The sequence below is a fragment of the Mustela nivalis genome (genome assembly GCF_964662115.1).
Source record: "Mustela nivalis genome assembly, chromosome: X".
Lineage (NCBI taxonomy): Eukaryota > Metazoa > Chordata > Mammalia > Carnivora > Mustelidae > Mustela > Mustela nivalis.
In genome coordinates this window covers 63,650,173-63,666,587 of record NC_139040.1, presented here as the reverse complement: position 1 = coordinate 63,666,587, position 16,415 = coordinate 63,650,173, and the positions used below count along the sequence as shown (strand labels likewise).

The following is a 16,415-nucleotide window of genomic DNA, read 5'->3' as shown; positions in this document are numbered from 1 at the left end:
GTCTCCTAGGCAAATGATTCAGAAAGTAAAGAATAATCTTTTACAAGCTCTTATTAAGAGCAGACCAATATTCCAAGAAAAATCAAACATTTTAACAGAGAAAATATCCAATTCTAGTTTTACATCAGTATAATAGTTGACACTAAAACTTTTTGAAAATCTTATAAATAAGCACATCAAGGCTTAGCCAGCCTTGAACACAACAAACTAAACTCTCTTTCCTCAAAACTTTTACAAATTTTATACCTGTAGATAACCCTTACAGTACAAGTTTTAAAAATGGTAAAAATAGGGGTGCCTGGGTGGCTCAGTCATTAAGCATCTGCCTTCAGTTCAGGTCATGATCCCAGGGTCCTGGGATAAAGCCCTGGATCAGGCTCCCTGCTCAGCGGGAAGTCTGCTTCCTCTCTCACTCCTCCTGCTTGTGTTCCCTCTCTCACTGTGTGTGTCTCTCTCTTTGTCAAATAAATAAACAAAATATTTTTTTTAATTTTTAAAAATTTAAAAAATAAAATGGTAAAAATAAACACACTTATTAATAGACCTAATATAGTCTCTGTAGCATATAAAAATGAGATGCAAAGTATATAAACTTAAATTATGCTTAATAATTAACATTTCAGTATTCTATCTTAGAAATTATCTAAGACATATAATATCCATGAATCAACTCTATTTAGTATCAGTCCAATGTTTTAAGTTACCTAAATAACTTGGAAATTATCTTCAAGCTGACATGCTACAAAACATAATTATTCTTGAAATTAATGATGTTATTTGGTTGAACACAAATTTATATTTTTCCTAATCTTAAACCTTTAGTAGAAGTATTGGTAGCTCATTTGATCAATAAACTTGTATAAATTTAGGAAGAATATACCCGAATAGAATAAAAATGTATGCTTATAGTACATTCAACACTGATAAATCCAAAAAAGCATGGTTGTTTCATTAAGTGAAAATATTAAACTACTTTCATCTGCTAGATTTTCCTAAATTAGGTGAACTTCAATTCTTAAAATATTTGAATTGTTTTCCATAATAACACTTTTGTTTAGCACATAATGAGTATCCAATACAATGCAATTTTCTTAATTTCTGGGAATTTTAAGAACATTCAATTTATATAAACATTTATTTCTAAGCCAATCAGAATAAAGCTACTTTTAACAGATTTTAAAATATAATTTGGTAATACCATCCAAAGGTAGAAAAATATTACACACTCACACAGTGAAAGACAGAGGTCTTTCTGAATTACATATAAACATACAGACAGATACAGATAGAAAGACAACTTGTAACTTCAATTCTAAAATTTCAGTATGAGTCAAATGTAAACACAGAATTTAAAAACTCACTGATCCATATCAAAAAGCTGTTTTCTTCCCGATGGGCATGGAATTCTTAATTGATATGAGCTCAAAATAGACAGAAAATACTGATCAGATAACTGTCTTCTTTCACCCAACGGAGACAAGATGTCTACAAACCATGACTCTATTTACAGAGATCACTGAATGGTCAGGTCATGAAACCAAAAGAAGCCAGCACCAGAAATCAAACAAGTACTCAAAAGTAATCAAATCCTTACAGGTCTAGTGGTGGACAAGACTCTGGAACAAAGAATTTGGAGCTGGACTCACTGTTGGGTCCATAGATCACAGGTCAGAAGAGGAACACAAAGGGTTTGGAGAGGCCTTGTTCCCTGGGTAGAATAAATATGGATCTGACAGTGGCGTGCAATCCCATCTGAGTAGAAAGCAAGACGGAGTCACTCATGTCAAGCAGTGGCTTATGTCAAGCCGTGACGTAAGTAGCCAAGGGCATTGGACTAAGGCCAGATATTGCCCAAACCAGCACAGACTGACAACACCCTGAACTGCAAGCAGCAGAACCAGGGGGTGGTCTGCAAAGGCCCAAGACTGATTAAACTCCTTAAAAAAGGGAGAATTTTTACAGCAAACTGTCAGACTTTCCAAACGCTGACTTTTTCACATCTGACCACATCAAAAAGTCAACTGTCACCAAGTGATTCATCTCTGAACATAATAGAGACTCTCCACTGCTTAAACACAATAAGCCGCACCTGCTGAGAGCTGACCTAGACCAGACTGAGGCCTCAGCTCAACTGCACACATAAGGACTGACTTTGCGTTGTATCTTGTTTGTTGTATGACTTTGTTTTGTGCTTTATATGAAGCACATTTGTGTATGCTGTATATGAAGCCCAGTTAAATGCATGAGGAAATGTCATTGAGTTTGGAATCCTGAACTTGCTTTATAATTACGTTAACCTTACTTTATGATTGAATAAAGCTGACATGGAAAGACACGACTCATGTGTGTGCCTTCATAGCATGCTTGCAGCAATGCCAAGACCATGAAGGACAAAATGCAATGCACAATTAAAGACATGATTTTATTCAGCCTATTGCAATATGGAGAGTGCTCATGAATAAGAAATGTATCAAAGAAGAGGGAACAAACTTGGAGGGGGTCTTATCTATTTGAGTCATTCAGAAAGGGAGGAGGTAGGTCTGGTGTTATAATGATCCAAAATGGTCTTAGAGTAAGGATTTTTTTTAGAAGCACAGGGCTCAAGATAAAGTTCAGCATTGCCAGGTCAAGCCATGCAGCATCTTGCTGACCATTGTAAAGCTGTTTGCCTTTATCCCAAGAGTAACAGGAAGTCATTGAGGGTTTAAGTAGAACCATGTCAGGGTCACATAACCTCAGACAGTCTGGCTGTATCCTCCCCTGTTCTCTTCCAGAATATCCCTTTCCTCAATGCTTCCTGTCCAGGTCTTCACAAGATGCTAGATTCTGGGCCCCCTATTGCTGTGATCCCTCTGCCTGACAGGATGCCCAGTGGTGACTTCAGGCTGCCTCTCTCAGGCTTTTTGACTATTTCAGTCCCCACTCTTCTTCTGGTCTTCCATCCCCTGCAACAGAATCTCCCCATAAGACCTATCCAATGATGATCAGTATTAAAAGTCCAGGGATCACAAATCGGCCTACAGGAGCCAGACAGGTAGTCTAAATGAGAAAAGTACACAAGGCATAACTCACACAGTAAGAAAATGGGGGAGTATGGAAAACTGGAAAGTACAGATCCTGCCCAAATGTAGCAGACACTACTCAATATAATTGTTATCAAGCAGGTACCTTACCCAGTGTTATATGATCCTATTATTTTCAGTTTCTGAATTGTTAAATGTGGGCAACCAATGTAAAATTGTTTTTGTTTTTGTTTTTCTTGCAAAATGTTTAAACAATTTTGAAGTCACATAAAATGTGAATGCTGGATTTGGCATTCAGATTCCCACTTGGCAACTTCTATACTTATCCCCAAAGAGATTCTGCCCCTCTTGGCCAGCTCCCCACACCCCATCAGCCAACAGAGTTCCAAGTCCCTGTTCTGGCACTCTGGGTCCAACAAAGAATTAACTTACAATCCCACTGCACTGAAAGTAAATCACCTGTCAATCACCTCTTGGCCCATGAACACATTTAGCATCTACATTACATATTGAGGCAGCCCCACTAAAAGAAATAGGTTTGTCTGAGTCTGAGTCACTGAAAAAGTGTGTGATTCCAATATACATACAAGTGGAGCCTTCATCAGTGTTCCTGGCAGGGGCTGAGGTGTAGGGCAACCTAGTGGCCACTAACTCCACAAAGTATGGGAAACAAGATATTTTCCAACTGAAGGGAAGTGAGGTTCAGCCCTTTCCCTCTTCATTCCTCCTCTGGAGAGGTGGACAAGAGGCAGAGGAGTAGAAATGGCTGGCAAGCCCTGTGATACCAGCCACAAGACAACCAGCCTCTGGCCAAGTTCAGATCCTCTGGCCCAACCTCTCCTGGATCACTTGCCCAAAATTTATACAAGGTCTCCACATTCTGAGTGGAAAACCCTGAGACCCAGAGTGGCAACATATCATGCCCTTGGTATTTCAGATCTTAACACAATCAAGAGTGATGCTCCAATAAACTGAGGTATGGTTTATATTTACATATAAAGCAGGAAGGAAGAACTATTTTTTTTTTTCAGAACCAAATCTTGCACTATAGAATACTGAAAAGAACAAAAGGACAAGGGCACCTGGGTGGCTCAGTTGGTTAAGTGACTGCCTTTGGCTCAGGTCATGATCACAGGGCCCAGGAACAAGCTGAACATCAGGCTCCATGCTCAGTGGGGAGCCTGCTTCTCCCTCTCCTTCTGCTACTTTGCCTGTTTATGCTCTCTCGCTCTCTCTGTCAAATAAATAAATAAAAGTCTTTAAAAAAAAAAAAAAAGAGGGGCGCCTGGGTGGCTCAGTGGGTTAAAGCCTCTGCCTTCGGCTCAGGTCATGATCCCAGCGTCCTGGGATCCAGCCCGGGATCAGGCTCTCTGCTCTGAGGGGAGCCTGATTCCTCCTCTCTCTCTGCCTGCCTCTCTGCCTACTTGTGATCTCTGTCTGTCAAATAAATAAAATCTTAAAAAAAAAAAGAACATATAGGGCATGCACACTCAAAATACATGCTCATGCCCACAGGCCATGCAGGGACATCCCTACCCCAGCCCTGCCCATACCTGCAAACTCAAACTACCCTCAGCCAGTAAACCCCTCACCTTCCCTTCCTGGTCCTCAATACCCATTAAATTGTTGACATTGATATTTTAGGCACAAAATCTATTTCTGGTCAACATTAAGAGCACCAGAGGAATTTTTAACCAAGAGTTACATCTCTTTCCAAAGGAGTTTAACCCTGGACCCCAGCAAAGACCCTAGGCTATTCCGTGAGCATGTAAAAAGCCTCAGGAGCTGCTTAGGGGGGTTAGCAGAAATAATTTTTCCAGGCTAATGGCTTTTCTGGAACCCAGGTCTGATCTCCAAGCCTGGTACAGAGCTCATCAGGCCTCCTAAGTCAGTGTGACTCAAAACTTAGGGCAGGCACTGATAAATCACTAGAGATTGGTTCTATGTGCTTTTGGAGGCCTCACAAGAGAGAATCCCCTGGGGCACCTAGGTGGCTCAGTTGGTTAAGGGCTTGCCTTTGGCTTAGGCCATAATCCTGGAGTCCTGGGATCTGCTCAGTGGGGAGTCTGCTTATGCCTCTCCCTCTGCCCCCCCAACCATGTGCTCTCACACTCTCCCAGGCCTGCTCTCTCTCAAATAAATAAAATCTTAAAAAGAAAGAGATGTGGCCCTAGATGCCTCAAGCATTTTCTGCAGGGGAACACAGTGTAAATTGTGGCAGCAAGCCCTTTGTAGACAAAAAGTGGGTGGCTCCCTACCAGGGCAGTTTGAGAAATGGCTTAAAAGGCCCCTTAACAACTACAAAATACAGCCCTCCCTTGCCCAAGCACCTGGAATCTACCATTACTCATTCCTCTTGAAGCAGGAAAAGCTCCCTGTTGAAATGTAAATATAGCATCCAATTAACACCCATTAACACATTAGCATCAATTTCTTTTCCAGATTTGGTGATTAAACAGCCTAGAGAAGGGAAAATAGAGTCCTCAAGGGATGGTAAATAGGTTTAGGTAAAGGTCAACAAGGCTAGTGGGTGGGAAGAGACAAAAAGAAGTCTGAAAGTGGTTGAGCCCCACAATAACCCTGCTAAGTTGTGGGGTTTTTTAAAGTTTCAATTTAAATTCCAGTTAGTTAACATACAGTGTAATATTAGCTTCAGGTGTACAATATAGTGATTCAACACTTCCATACAACACCTAGTGCTCATCACAATAACTGGTGTAAACCAGCTGCACCCAGGATGAAAGGACTTCTCAGGCCTCTCTTACAAGACAAGTTGTTCTTTTTCAAAGTTTTAATTTTAATTCTAGTTAGTTAACATACAATGTTAGGCTAGTTTCGGGTGTGAAATATACTGATTCAGCAATTCCATATATTACCTGATGCTCATGACAAGTGCACTCCTCAGTCTCCATCACCTATTTAACCCATTCCCCTACTTACCTCTTAATAACCATCAGTTTGTTTTCTCTAGGTTAGAGTCTGTTTCTTGGTTTGCCTCTCTCTGTCTCTCTCTCTGTCTCTCTCTCTCTCTCTCTCTTATCTTGGTAAGTTGTTTATCCATACTCCTCTTACGGACTTAAAGAGGTAAACTGACTTGCCCAAAGCTAATGAATAGCTAAATTCAACATTACATCAGCTGATCATTTGAGTTGAGTTCCAAAACATTTTCTGCACATCCGCTCTCCTCAGACAATATGTTCTTTGTCCAGAATACTGAGATGACAAGACACTGTCCTCATTCTCACCAAGTTCAGTCTACTATAGATAAGAGTCAGGAGATAGTGACACAACTGAACAGGATGATAAGGAAAATAGTAAGCACTGTGGAAACAGAAAGGGGCACCTGACCCATATAAAATGTGGGGGTACAACAAAGTTGGAGAAGTCTTCCTGCAAGAACTAAACCTTGAACCCAAATACTCTCATTCCAAACCCCATACTCTCTTCATACCCCGATGATAAATACCATGATGCTTTGACACTTTGGTTTTCCTAGACCACAGATAAGGTATAGCACACTCCAAAACCACAGCCCATTATGCCCAGGTTCTAAATCAGGTCCTTACAGCTGTGGCTGTCAAATAAGACAGGTTTCCAGGTCCTTCCCTCATAATCAGGGCCTCTATGGACTTCCCACAACATCCCTTGTTCTTCCCCCTTTAACTTGCAGGCCAGTACAAAGGGGGGAGACCTGAGGAGTCTGGGATATGGTTGAAATTCAGGTCCTGCCTCATTGAGAAGCATTCATTTGCTCCTGTTCAAGGTGAATTAACTGAAAACAAACTTATTAAGTGTTAACTGTACGCCAGACAGTAGCTAAGCTTTTTATAGACATTATCTCATTTCATCCTCCAACAGCCTTATGCAGTAGGTGCTATTAACACCTCCAGTTTACAGATGAGTAAATGGAGAGCTGGAGAAATCAATTGACTTGGCAAGGACTGTGATTCTAACTCAAGCCTCTGTAATGTGGTCTGCTACACCACTGTTCCTAGATTGTTTTAAGTTTCCCCTTCCCTGCTTCCCAACTACCTCCATTCATTCACTCATTAATTGGTGTTTATTAACCATCTACTCCCTTTAAGGTACAACACTTGAATATGCTGTAATTGAGATTCTAAGATACATAAACCAAGAAATTTACCTTCCAGGATTTCGCAGAACATAGATAGACTTGCTGATTTTTAGAACTGAAAGGTCACATTCATCCTATAATGAGGAAAGAGAAGCTCAGATGGGACAAATGAGTCATCCAAAGTCACATAGCTGGTTAATGGCTGAGCCAGGACCAAGATGGGTCTCCCTAAATTACTGGTTCTCAAACTTTACATATCAGAAGAGTCTTCTTCCAAACAAAGATCCCAGAACCCCATTCCAAACTATACATTATGAATCTGTGGAGGAAGTATCTGGGAATCTGTATTTAACAACTAGAAGCATATGCTCCTTAGACCACACAAAGGAACTGTTTACTGTGTTCAGATGCGTTATCTGTATTACTGAATGAGCACAATCAAATTCATTTACCCTGAAGTGAGAGAGAAGATCAAAGCAGGAAAATACTGTGGATACAATCCACTGGGAGAGGTAAGACCAGTGCAAAGGAAACATTTGGGAAGGAACACATAAAGGTACAGAAAGAATCAGCAAAATGCATAGCAAAGACAGTAAGGCTACAACAGCTAGAGAAGGAGAAGTTCTCTGTGGGCGGAAGTGATCAGGGAGGCCTTTCTAGAGGAAGTAGGACATGGGTCCAGCATTGCAAGATAAGAAAGATTGGGTAGACAGGGAAAAATGCATTCCAGAGGAGGGAAATACTTAGAGCAAAGGTACAAAGTGAAGATACACAGGGTGTTTTCAGGAGACAGAGAAGAGACCTGACCAATTCTGCCAGATTCTGGAGATATATGGTAGAGGACCAAACACAGCCAGCCCCTGCTCTCATGGAACATACATGGGACAAGGGGATAAAGAGGGGGGAATAAACAACCAAATAACCAAATGGTTATTTGAGGTAGTGATAGGTGCTGTGATGACAATAAACAGTGATCTGGCTAGGTTTGGAAGGAGCTATCTAACTAGGGAAGTGAAGGACAGCTTAAGAGGCCATTTTTGCCATTAAATGAGGGTAGATGTAGGAGAGCAGTGGAGAATGACAGGAGAGACAGCTGTCGAGACCATAATTGGGGACTCTCCACCCTAGTTTATCTGTTCTCCTCTAAACTCAGGTGAAAGACACATAGGGCAGTGTTGGGCCTGTTTTTTTGTTTTGTTTGTTTTGTTTGTTTGTTTTTTGATCAAGATAGGGTAGGGTTGGGGCGCCTGGGTGGCTCAGTGGGTTAAGCCGCTGCCTTCGGCTCAAGTCATGATCTTAGGGTCCTGGGATCAAGTCCCGCATCGGGCTCTCTGCTCAGCAGGGAGCCTGCTTCCGTCTCTCTCTCTCTCTGCCTGCCTCTCCGACTACTTGTGATTTCTCTCTGTCAAATAAATAAATAAAATCTTAAAAAAAAAAAAAAAAAGATAGGGTAGGGTCTATCTCCACAGGCTTCCAGGGATACAATCACCTGTGACTTGGCTCTGAAGAAGCAGCCTTTTGGCCAGCCTGGCATAGCCAACACCAAGCCCCAGTCCTGAGTGACTACCACCAGCCACCAAGCTTCAGGAGGTGTTAGGCTCATCAGAGCCCATCTCTTTTCCTCCCTGTAGAAGAGGCAGGTTGTGGCAAGCAGAAGCAATTGGGTTCCTTTATATCAAAACAGCAAAACACCAAAAAAGGCAATTGAGAGAATTCTATTCTTTACTATCAAAGCCAAATTGAAGTCCTACTGACACCCTATAACCGTATGCCTTTGCACTAAGTGGAAAATAAACTTCAAGCAGCCAGTTAAAAAAAAAAAAAAGATGAGGGGTTCTAAAAAAAGGCAAAATGTGTTTCTGGGTCACTAGGTAAAATAATTTGGGGGCCTAGCCTGACAGAATAGATTACATCTAAGGGCACACTCTGCCTTAACATTGATGTCTTTCACTAAGTCCAAGTCCTCACACACTCTCCCTTTCCCCTTCAGATACCTAGGAGTTCCCAAACTGGTTCAGATTTCTCAACTCTGTGGGAACCATGGTCCCTGGAGCCAAGACCTGACCCACAAAAATTGCCCAGTATCCATGGGCTTAGCCTAGAATGGCCCAAACATATGAGCAGACAGTTATCTCTCTCTTTTTTCTGAGGTCTGAGTCTATTGCTTTAGAGCCAGGGCCTGAGGTCCATGCTAGCAAAATGGTTCATTAAATTAAGTGGTCTTCCTTTTATCCCTCCTCTGCCTTCCCCCACAGTCACAAAACCCCTGCAACAATAGGCATGACCTGTGTCTATGAATAGTCCATGGAAAAAAATAACAGCTTGGTGATTTGTCTGCAGGGCCCCAACATCCCCCTACCTATGCCTTTCTCGGCCCTTCAGGACAATCTCCCCCTGGCCAAATGTCCAGGACCTTCATGGTCCCTCCTTTTACCCCATCTCCTTCTCTCAGGAAATAATAGTAAAAATCCATTAATATTAATATCAAAGTAAATAATGAAGCTTAAGGAGTATTTGAATTTTTTCACATGGAAGCCTCAAGTTTAATACTGCCTGAGATAATCTCAATAAACCTTAAAGTAGAAACATTAAAAATAAAAACTAGTGATTTTTTCTCATTAATGTAGGCAAGTTTCCATATTCCTCTGGCTTGAAGGCAAATGTAATTCGTAGCATAAAAGGGCTGCATTGTTTGCATTTATCATTTACCAAAAAATATATTTCACTTAGCACAAAACAAACAAGTAGAGAAAAAAATTAAGAGAACTTAATAAATTGTATTTCTAATCCTAATAAAGTGGTGAGGGGAGTATGGGGAACTATGATAGTCCCCCACTACTTATTTTTATAATACCTATATTAGACCTTGGCAGTTATATGAACTATTAATACATATGCTTAGGAACCTAGGAAATGTGTCTCAGAAAAGAGAATCTATGACGAGCAAGAGCATAAATTAGATTGATATTAACTATGAAGTTTCTCCAAGATATGGCCCCTCTTTCAAGTTGTTCACCATCATGTGACCTGAGTGATAGAAGCAGGAAACAATAATGTGCTAAATGGTGTGTTACAAACAGTAAGAACAATAAAGACCAGAATGGGGAGAGAGCAGTGTAACTCAAAAGGGTCTTGAGGCTTAAATAATATTTAGATAAATGTAGATTAGATAAGATGTAGCACTCTTGGTAACCAGCCATTGGGGATAATACATCACACTGGTGATTGCCAAAATAATAAAAAGGAAAAAATGGAATGTGATACTAAAAATCTTGGTGGTCTTGGGGCACCTGGGTGGCTCAGTGGGTTAAGCCTCTGCCTTCAGCTGAGAACATGGTCTCAAGATCCTGGAATCAAGCCCTGCATCAGGCTCTCTGTTCAGCAAGCTCTCTCTCTGCCTGCCTCTCTGCGTCCTTGTGATCTCTCTCTCTCTGTCTGTCAAATAAATAAAAAAAATCTTTTAAAAAAAACAGTGTTGGATGTTTATAGCAGCAATGGCCACGGTCGCCAAACTATGGAAAGAACCAAGATGCCCTTCAACAGACGAATGGATAAGGAAAATGTGGTCCATATACACTATGGAGTATTATGCCTCCATCAGAAAGGATGAATACCCAACTTTTGTAGCAACATGGACGGGACTGGAAGAGATTATGCTGAGTGAAATAAGTCAAGCAGAGAGAGTCAATTATAATATGGTATCACTTATTTGTGGAGCATAACAAATAGCATGGAGGACATGGGGAGTTAGAAAGGAGAAGGGAGTTGGGGTAAATTGGAAGGGGAGGTGAACCATGAGAGACTATGGACTCTGAAAAACAATCTGAAGGGTTTGAAGTGGCGGGGGGGTGGGAGGTTGGGGTACCAGCTGGTGGGTATTATGGAGGGCACGGATTGCATGGAGCACTGGGTGTGGTGAAAAAATAATGAATACTGTTATGCTGAAAATAAATAAATTTAATTTTTTTTAAATGGTGTTAGTCCTGTAAGGGCCTATTTAGCCAGAGCAGCCCCACCTTGGTTGAACAGCCATTTTGTTGTTTATGCAGTAAAACTTAAACTGACCCGGCCCCCCACAGGGAAACTTACTTAAAAGCAAGTCCGGGAAACCAGTCCCAGGTTACAAAGCCCAAATACAAGGGTGGGTCAGGTCAGGTAGAGATAACAGCCTGTAGGGATGAGTCCGGTCAGGTGGAGACATCCAATCAGTAAACCACTCATACTGTCTTCCTAGCTACCAAGGAGTGTGGGCCCCGCCTTCTGGGCACCAATTCTGACCAAGGGGATAGGCTAGTTCAAATAGCTACTATGGGGTGAATTGTAATTCAATTGGCCACCCGTGTGTGACCTAGCATGACTGTGCAGCTTTCTCTGTGTGTTACAATTTCATTGGCTACCTGTGTGTGGCCAGGCCCAACCACATGGCCTTTGCCCTTAAAAGCTAGTATGTGAAGCAGAGAGAGGTCACCCTCTCTGTAAGAGGTGTGGCCCCGAACGTTTGGTTTGATTCTTGGTGCTTGGCGCGAAATAAAGCTTTGCTTGACCTTCACTTTGTATCAGTCTCCTCCTTTAATCACAGACCCATTATTGGGGGACCCAAAAGTCCTATATAGTACAGCCGAAGCATCTTAAAGAAAGAACTATTTTGAGGCACCTGGGTGGCTCAGTGAGTTAAGCCTCTGCCTTCTGCTCAGGTCATGATCTCAGGGTCCTGGGATTAAACCCTGCATAGGGCTCTCTGCTCAGCAGGGAGCCTGCTTCCCCCTCACCCTCTGCCTGCCCCTCTGCCTGCCTCTCTGCCTATTTGTGATCTCTCTCTGTCAAATAAATAAATAAAATCTTTTTTTTTTTGAAAGGACTATTTCAAGGGGAGGAGAAAATGAACCAGAAAACTCAAGGAAATCACATTAAGTACTGACTTTCAGAAATGGAGTGATCTTAAAAAAAAGACATGTTATGGGTGCCTGGGTGGCTCAGTGGGTTAAACCGCTGCCTTCGGCTAGGGTCATGATCTCAGGGTCCTGGGATCGAGTCCCACATCGGGCTCTCTGCTCATCAGGGAGCCTGCTTCCCTCTCTCTCTTTCTCTGCCTGCCTCTCCATCTACTTGTGATTTCTGCCAAATGAATAAATAAAATCTTTACAAAAAAAAAAGACATGTTAGTCCCAGAACCACCAAAAATTGTGTCAAAGGAGCCACTGCCCCCTAAAAGGTCCTGAATGTGTGCTTTCTTTGTTTCTCTTCCTCTATTCACAACTTAACAAGATCTCCTTGCAACTCTGATCAGCAAGGCCATCTACGCGACAAATCCACAGTAGACACTAGCATGGCAGTTAACACTAAATATCTTCCCTAATAATTTTTTTTTATACTTAAACAGATAATAGTAGCTGCCATGCTAAAAATGTAACCACTGTATACCAGGCATTGCATTAAGTGCTTAAGGAACATTATTTCAGATCATCAGCACAATCCCATTTAATTCTAAATCATCTGATTAGTGATTTCCTCATTTAAAATTCAATTGCAGGGGGGAGGAGGAGTCAAGATGGCGGAGAAGTAGCAGGCTGAGACTACTTCAGCTAGCTGGAGATCAGCTAGATAGCTTATCTAAAGATTGCAAACACCTGCAAATCCATCGGCAGATCGAAGAGAAGAACAGCAATTCTGGAAACAGAAGAACAACCACTTTCTGAAAGGTAGGACTGGCGGAGAAGTGAATCCAAAGCTACGGGAAGATAGACCCTGGGGGGAGGGGCCGGCTCCCGGCAAGCGGCTGAGCAACAGAGCACAAAATTGGGACATTTAAAAGACTGTTCCACTGAGGGACATCGCTCCAGAGGCTAAACCTCGGCGTGGCCTCAGGTCCCGCAGGGTCACAGAAGGATCGGGGGTGTCTGAGTGTCGCAGAGCTTGCGGGTATTGGAACAGGAAAGCTGGCTACAGAGACAGAGCCGACAGTGAGCTCACAGCTCGGTGTTACCTTGAACCGGTCGCAGGCTCGGTGAGCTTGGAGTGCGGCCGGAGGTCAGGCAGACGGGAGTAACTGGGCGCTGTTCTCGGAGGGCGCACTGAGGAGTGGGGCCCTGGGCTCTCGGCTCCTCCAGGCCAGAGACCAGGAGGCCGCCATTTGTATTCCCATCCTCCGGAACTCTACGGAAAGCGCTCAGGGAACAAAAGCTCCTGAAAGCAAACCCGAGCGGATTACTCAACCCGGCCCCTCCTAAGAGCTGTGCAATTCCACCTGGGGCAAAGACACTTGAGAATCACTACACCAGGCCCCTCCCCCAGAAGATCAACAAGAAATCCAGCCGAGACCAAGTTCACCTACCAAGGAGTGCGGTTTCAATACCAAGGAGAGCAGCAGAATTCCAGAGGAGGAAAAAGCAAAGCACGGAACTCATGGCTTTTTCCCTGTGATTTTTTTTAGTCTTGCAGTTAATTTAATTTTTTTCTTTTTCATTTTTTGTTTTTTTTCTCGCCTTCAGGTAAATTTTTTTTTAACATTAACCTTTTTCTTTTTTAAAGTTTTTTGACTAGTTTATCCAATATATATAATTTTTCTTTTTTATATTTTTCTTATTTGTTTTCTTTTTTTTTTTTACTCTTTTCTTTTTTTTTCTTTTTTCTTTTTTTTTCTTTCTTCCTTTTTGAACCTCTTTCTATCCCCTTTCTCCCCACTCACGATTTGGGATCTCTTCTAATTTGGTTAAACCATATTTTCCTGGGCTTCTTGCCACCCTTTTAGTATTTTACTTGCTCCTTCATATACTCTTATCTGGACAAAATGACAAGACGGAAAAATTCAACACAAAAAAAAAGAACAAGAGGCAGTACCGAACGCTAGGGACCTAATCAATACAGACATTGGTAATATGACAGATCTAGAGTTCAGAATGACAATTCTCAAGGTTCTAGCCGGGCTCGAAAAAGGCATGGAAGATATTAGAGAAACCCTCTCGGAGATATAAAAGCCCTTTCTGGAGAAATAAAAGAACTAAAATCTAACCAAGTTGAAATCAAAAAAGCTATTAATGAGGTGCAATCAAAAATGGAGGCTCTCACTGCTAGGATAAATGAGGCAGAAGAAAGAATTAGTGATATAGAAGACCAAATGACAGAGAATAAAGAAGATGAGCAAAAGAGGGACAAACAGCTACTGGACCCCGAGGGGAGAATTCGAGAGATAAGTGACACCATAAGACGAAACAACATTAGAATAATTGGGATTGCAGAAGAGGAAGAAACAGAGAGGGGAACTGAAGGTATACTGGAGAGAATTATTGGGGAGAATTTCCTCAATATGGCAAAGGGAACGAGCATCAAAATCCAGGAGGTTCAGAGAACGCCCCTCAAAATCAGTAAGAATAGGCCCACACCCCGTCAACTAATAGGAAAATTTACAAGTCTCAGTGACAAAGAGAAAATCCTGAAAGCAGCCCGGGAAAAGAAGTCTGTAACATACAATGGTAAAAATATTAGATTGGCAGCTGAATTATCCACAGAGACCTGGCAGGCCAGGAAGAGCTGGCATGATATTTCAGAGCACTAAACGAGAAAAACGTGCAGCCAAGAATACTATATCCAGCTAGGCTATCATTGAAAATAGAAGGAGAGATTAAAAGCTTCCAGGACAAACAAAAACTGAAAGAATTTGCAAACACCAAACAAGCTCTACAGGAAATATTGAAAGGGGTCCTCTAAGCAAAGAGAGAGCCTACAAGTGGTAGATCAGAAAGGAACAGAGACCATATACAATAACAGTCACCTTACAGGCAATACAATGGCACTAAATTCATATCTCTCAATAGTTACCCTGAATGTTAATGGGCTATATGCCCCTGTCAAAAGACACAGGGTATCAGAATGGATAAAAAAAAACAAAACCCATCTATATGTTTCCTCCAAGAAACTCATTTTAAGCCCGAAGACACCTCCAGATTTAAAGTGAGGGGGTGGAAAAGAATTTACATGCTAATGGACATCAGAAGAAAGCAGGAGTGGCAATCATCATATCAGATCAATTAGATTTTAAGCCAAAGACTATAATAAGAGATGAGGAAGGACACTATATCATACTCAAAGGGTCTGTCCAACAAGAAGATTTAACAATTTTAAATATCTATGCCCCCAACGTGGGAGCAGCCAACTATATAAACCAATTAATAACAAAATCAAAGAAACACATCTGCAATAATACAATAATAGTAGGGTACTTTAACACTCCCCTCACTGAAATGGACAGATCATCCAAGCAAAAGGTCAGCAAGGAAATAAAGGCCTTAAATGACACACTGGACCAGATAGATATCACAGATATATTCAGAACATTTCATCCCAAAGCAACAGAATACACATTCTTCTCTAGTGTACATGGAACATTCTTCAGAATAGATCACATCCTCGGTCCTAAATCAGGACTCAACCGGTATCAAAAGATTGGGATCATTCCCTGCATATTTTCGACCACAATGCTCTAAATCTAGAACTCAACCACAAAAGGAAGTTTGAAAAGAACCCAAATACATGGAGACTAAACAGCATCCTTCTAAAAAATGAATGGGTCAACTGGGAAATTAAAGAAGAATTGAAAAAAATCATGGTAACAAATGATAATGAAAATACAATGGTTCAAAATCTGTGGGACACAACCAAGGCAGTCCTGAGAGGAAAATATATAGCGGTACAAGCCTTTCTCAAGAAACAAGAAAGGTCTCAGGTACACAACCTAACCCTACACCTAAAGGAGCTGCAGAAAGAACAAGAAAGAAACCCTAAGCCCAGCAGGAGAAGAGAAATCATAAAGATCAGAGCAGAAATCAATGAAATAGAAAACAAACAAAAAAAAAACAATAGAATAAATCAACGAAACTAGGAGCTGGTTCTTTGAAAGAATTAATAAAATTGATAATCCCCTCGCCAGACTTATCAAAAAGAAAAGAGAAAGGACCCAAATAAATAAAATCATGAATGAAAGAGGAGAGATCACAACTAACACCAAAGAAATACAAACTATTATAAGAACATACTATGAGCAACTCTACGGCAATAAATTTGACAATCTGGAAGAAATGGATGCATTCCTAGAAACATATAAACTACCACAACTGAACCAGGAAGAAATAGAAAGCCTGAACAGACCCATAACCAGTAAGGAGATTGAAACAGTCATTAAAAATCTCCAAACAAACAAAAGCCCAGGGCCAGATGGCTTCCCGGGGGAATTCTACCAAACATTTAAAGAAGAACTAATTCCTATTCTCCTGAAACTGTTCCAAAAAATAGAAATGGAAGGAAAACTTCCAAACTCATTTTAT

General features: G+C 41.4%; 1 protein-coding gene across 1 annotated transcript in view; it reads right to left on the bottom strand.

The window, feature by feature from the left end:
• Nucleotides 1-16,415, bottom strand: part of LOC309855898 (uncharacterized protein) — a gene marked incomplete at its 5' end in the record, with an annotated part of 123,406 nt that overhangs the window by 84,937 nt on the left and 22,054 nt on the right. The window contains 2 exons of the mRNA XM_082716517.1: nucleotides 4,106-4,257; nucleotides 7,168-7,232. Of these exons, the coding sequence (XP_082572643.1) occupies nucleotides 4,239-4,257; nucleotides 7,168-7,232 (84 nt within the window). The 3' untranslated portion in view covers nucleotides 4,106-4,238. The remainder of the gene's footprint in view (nucleotides 1-4,105; nucleotides 4,258-7,167; nucleotides 7,233-16,415) is intronic.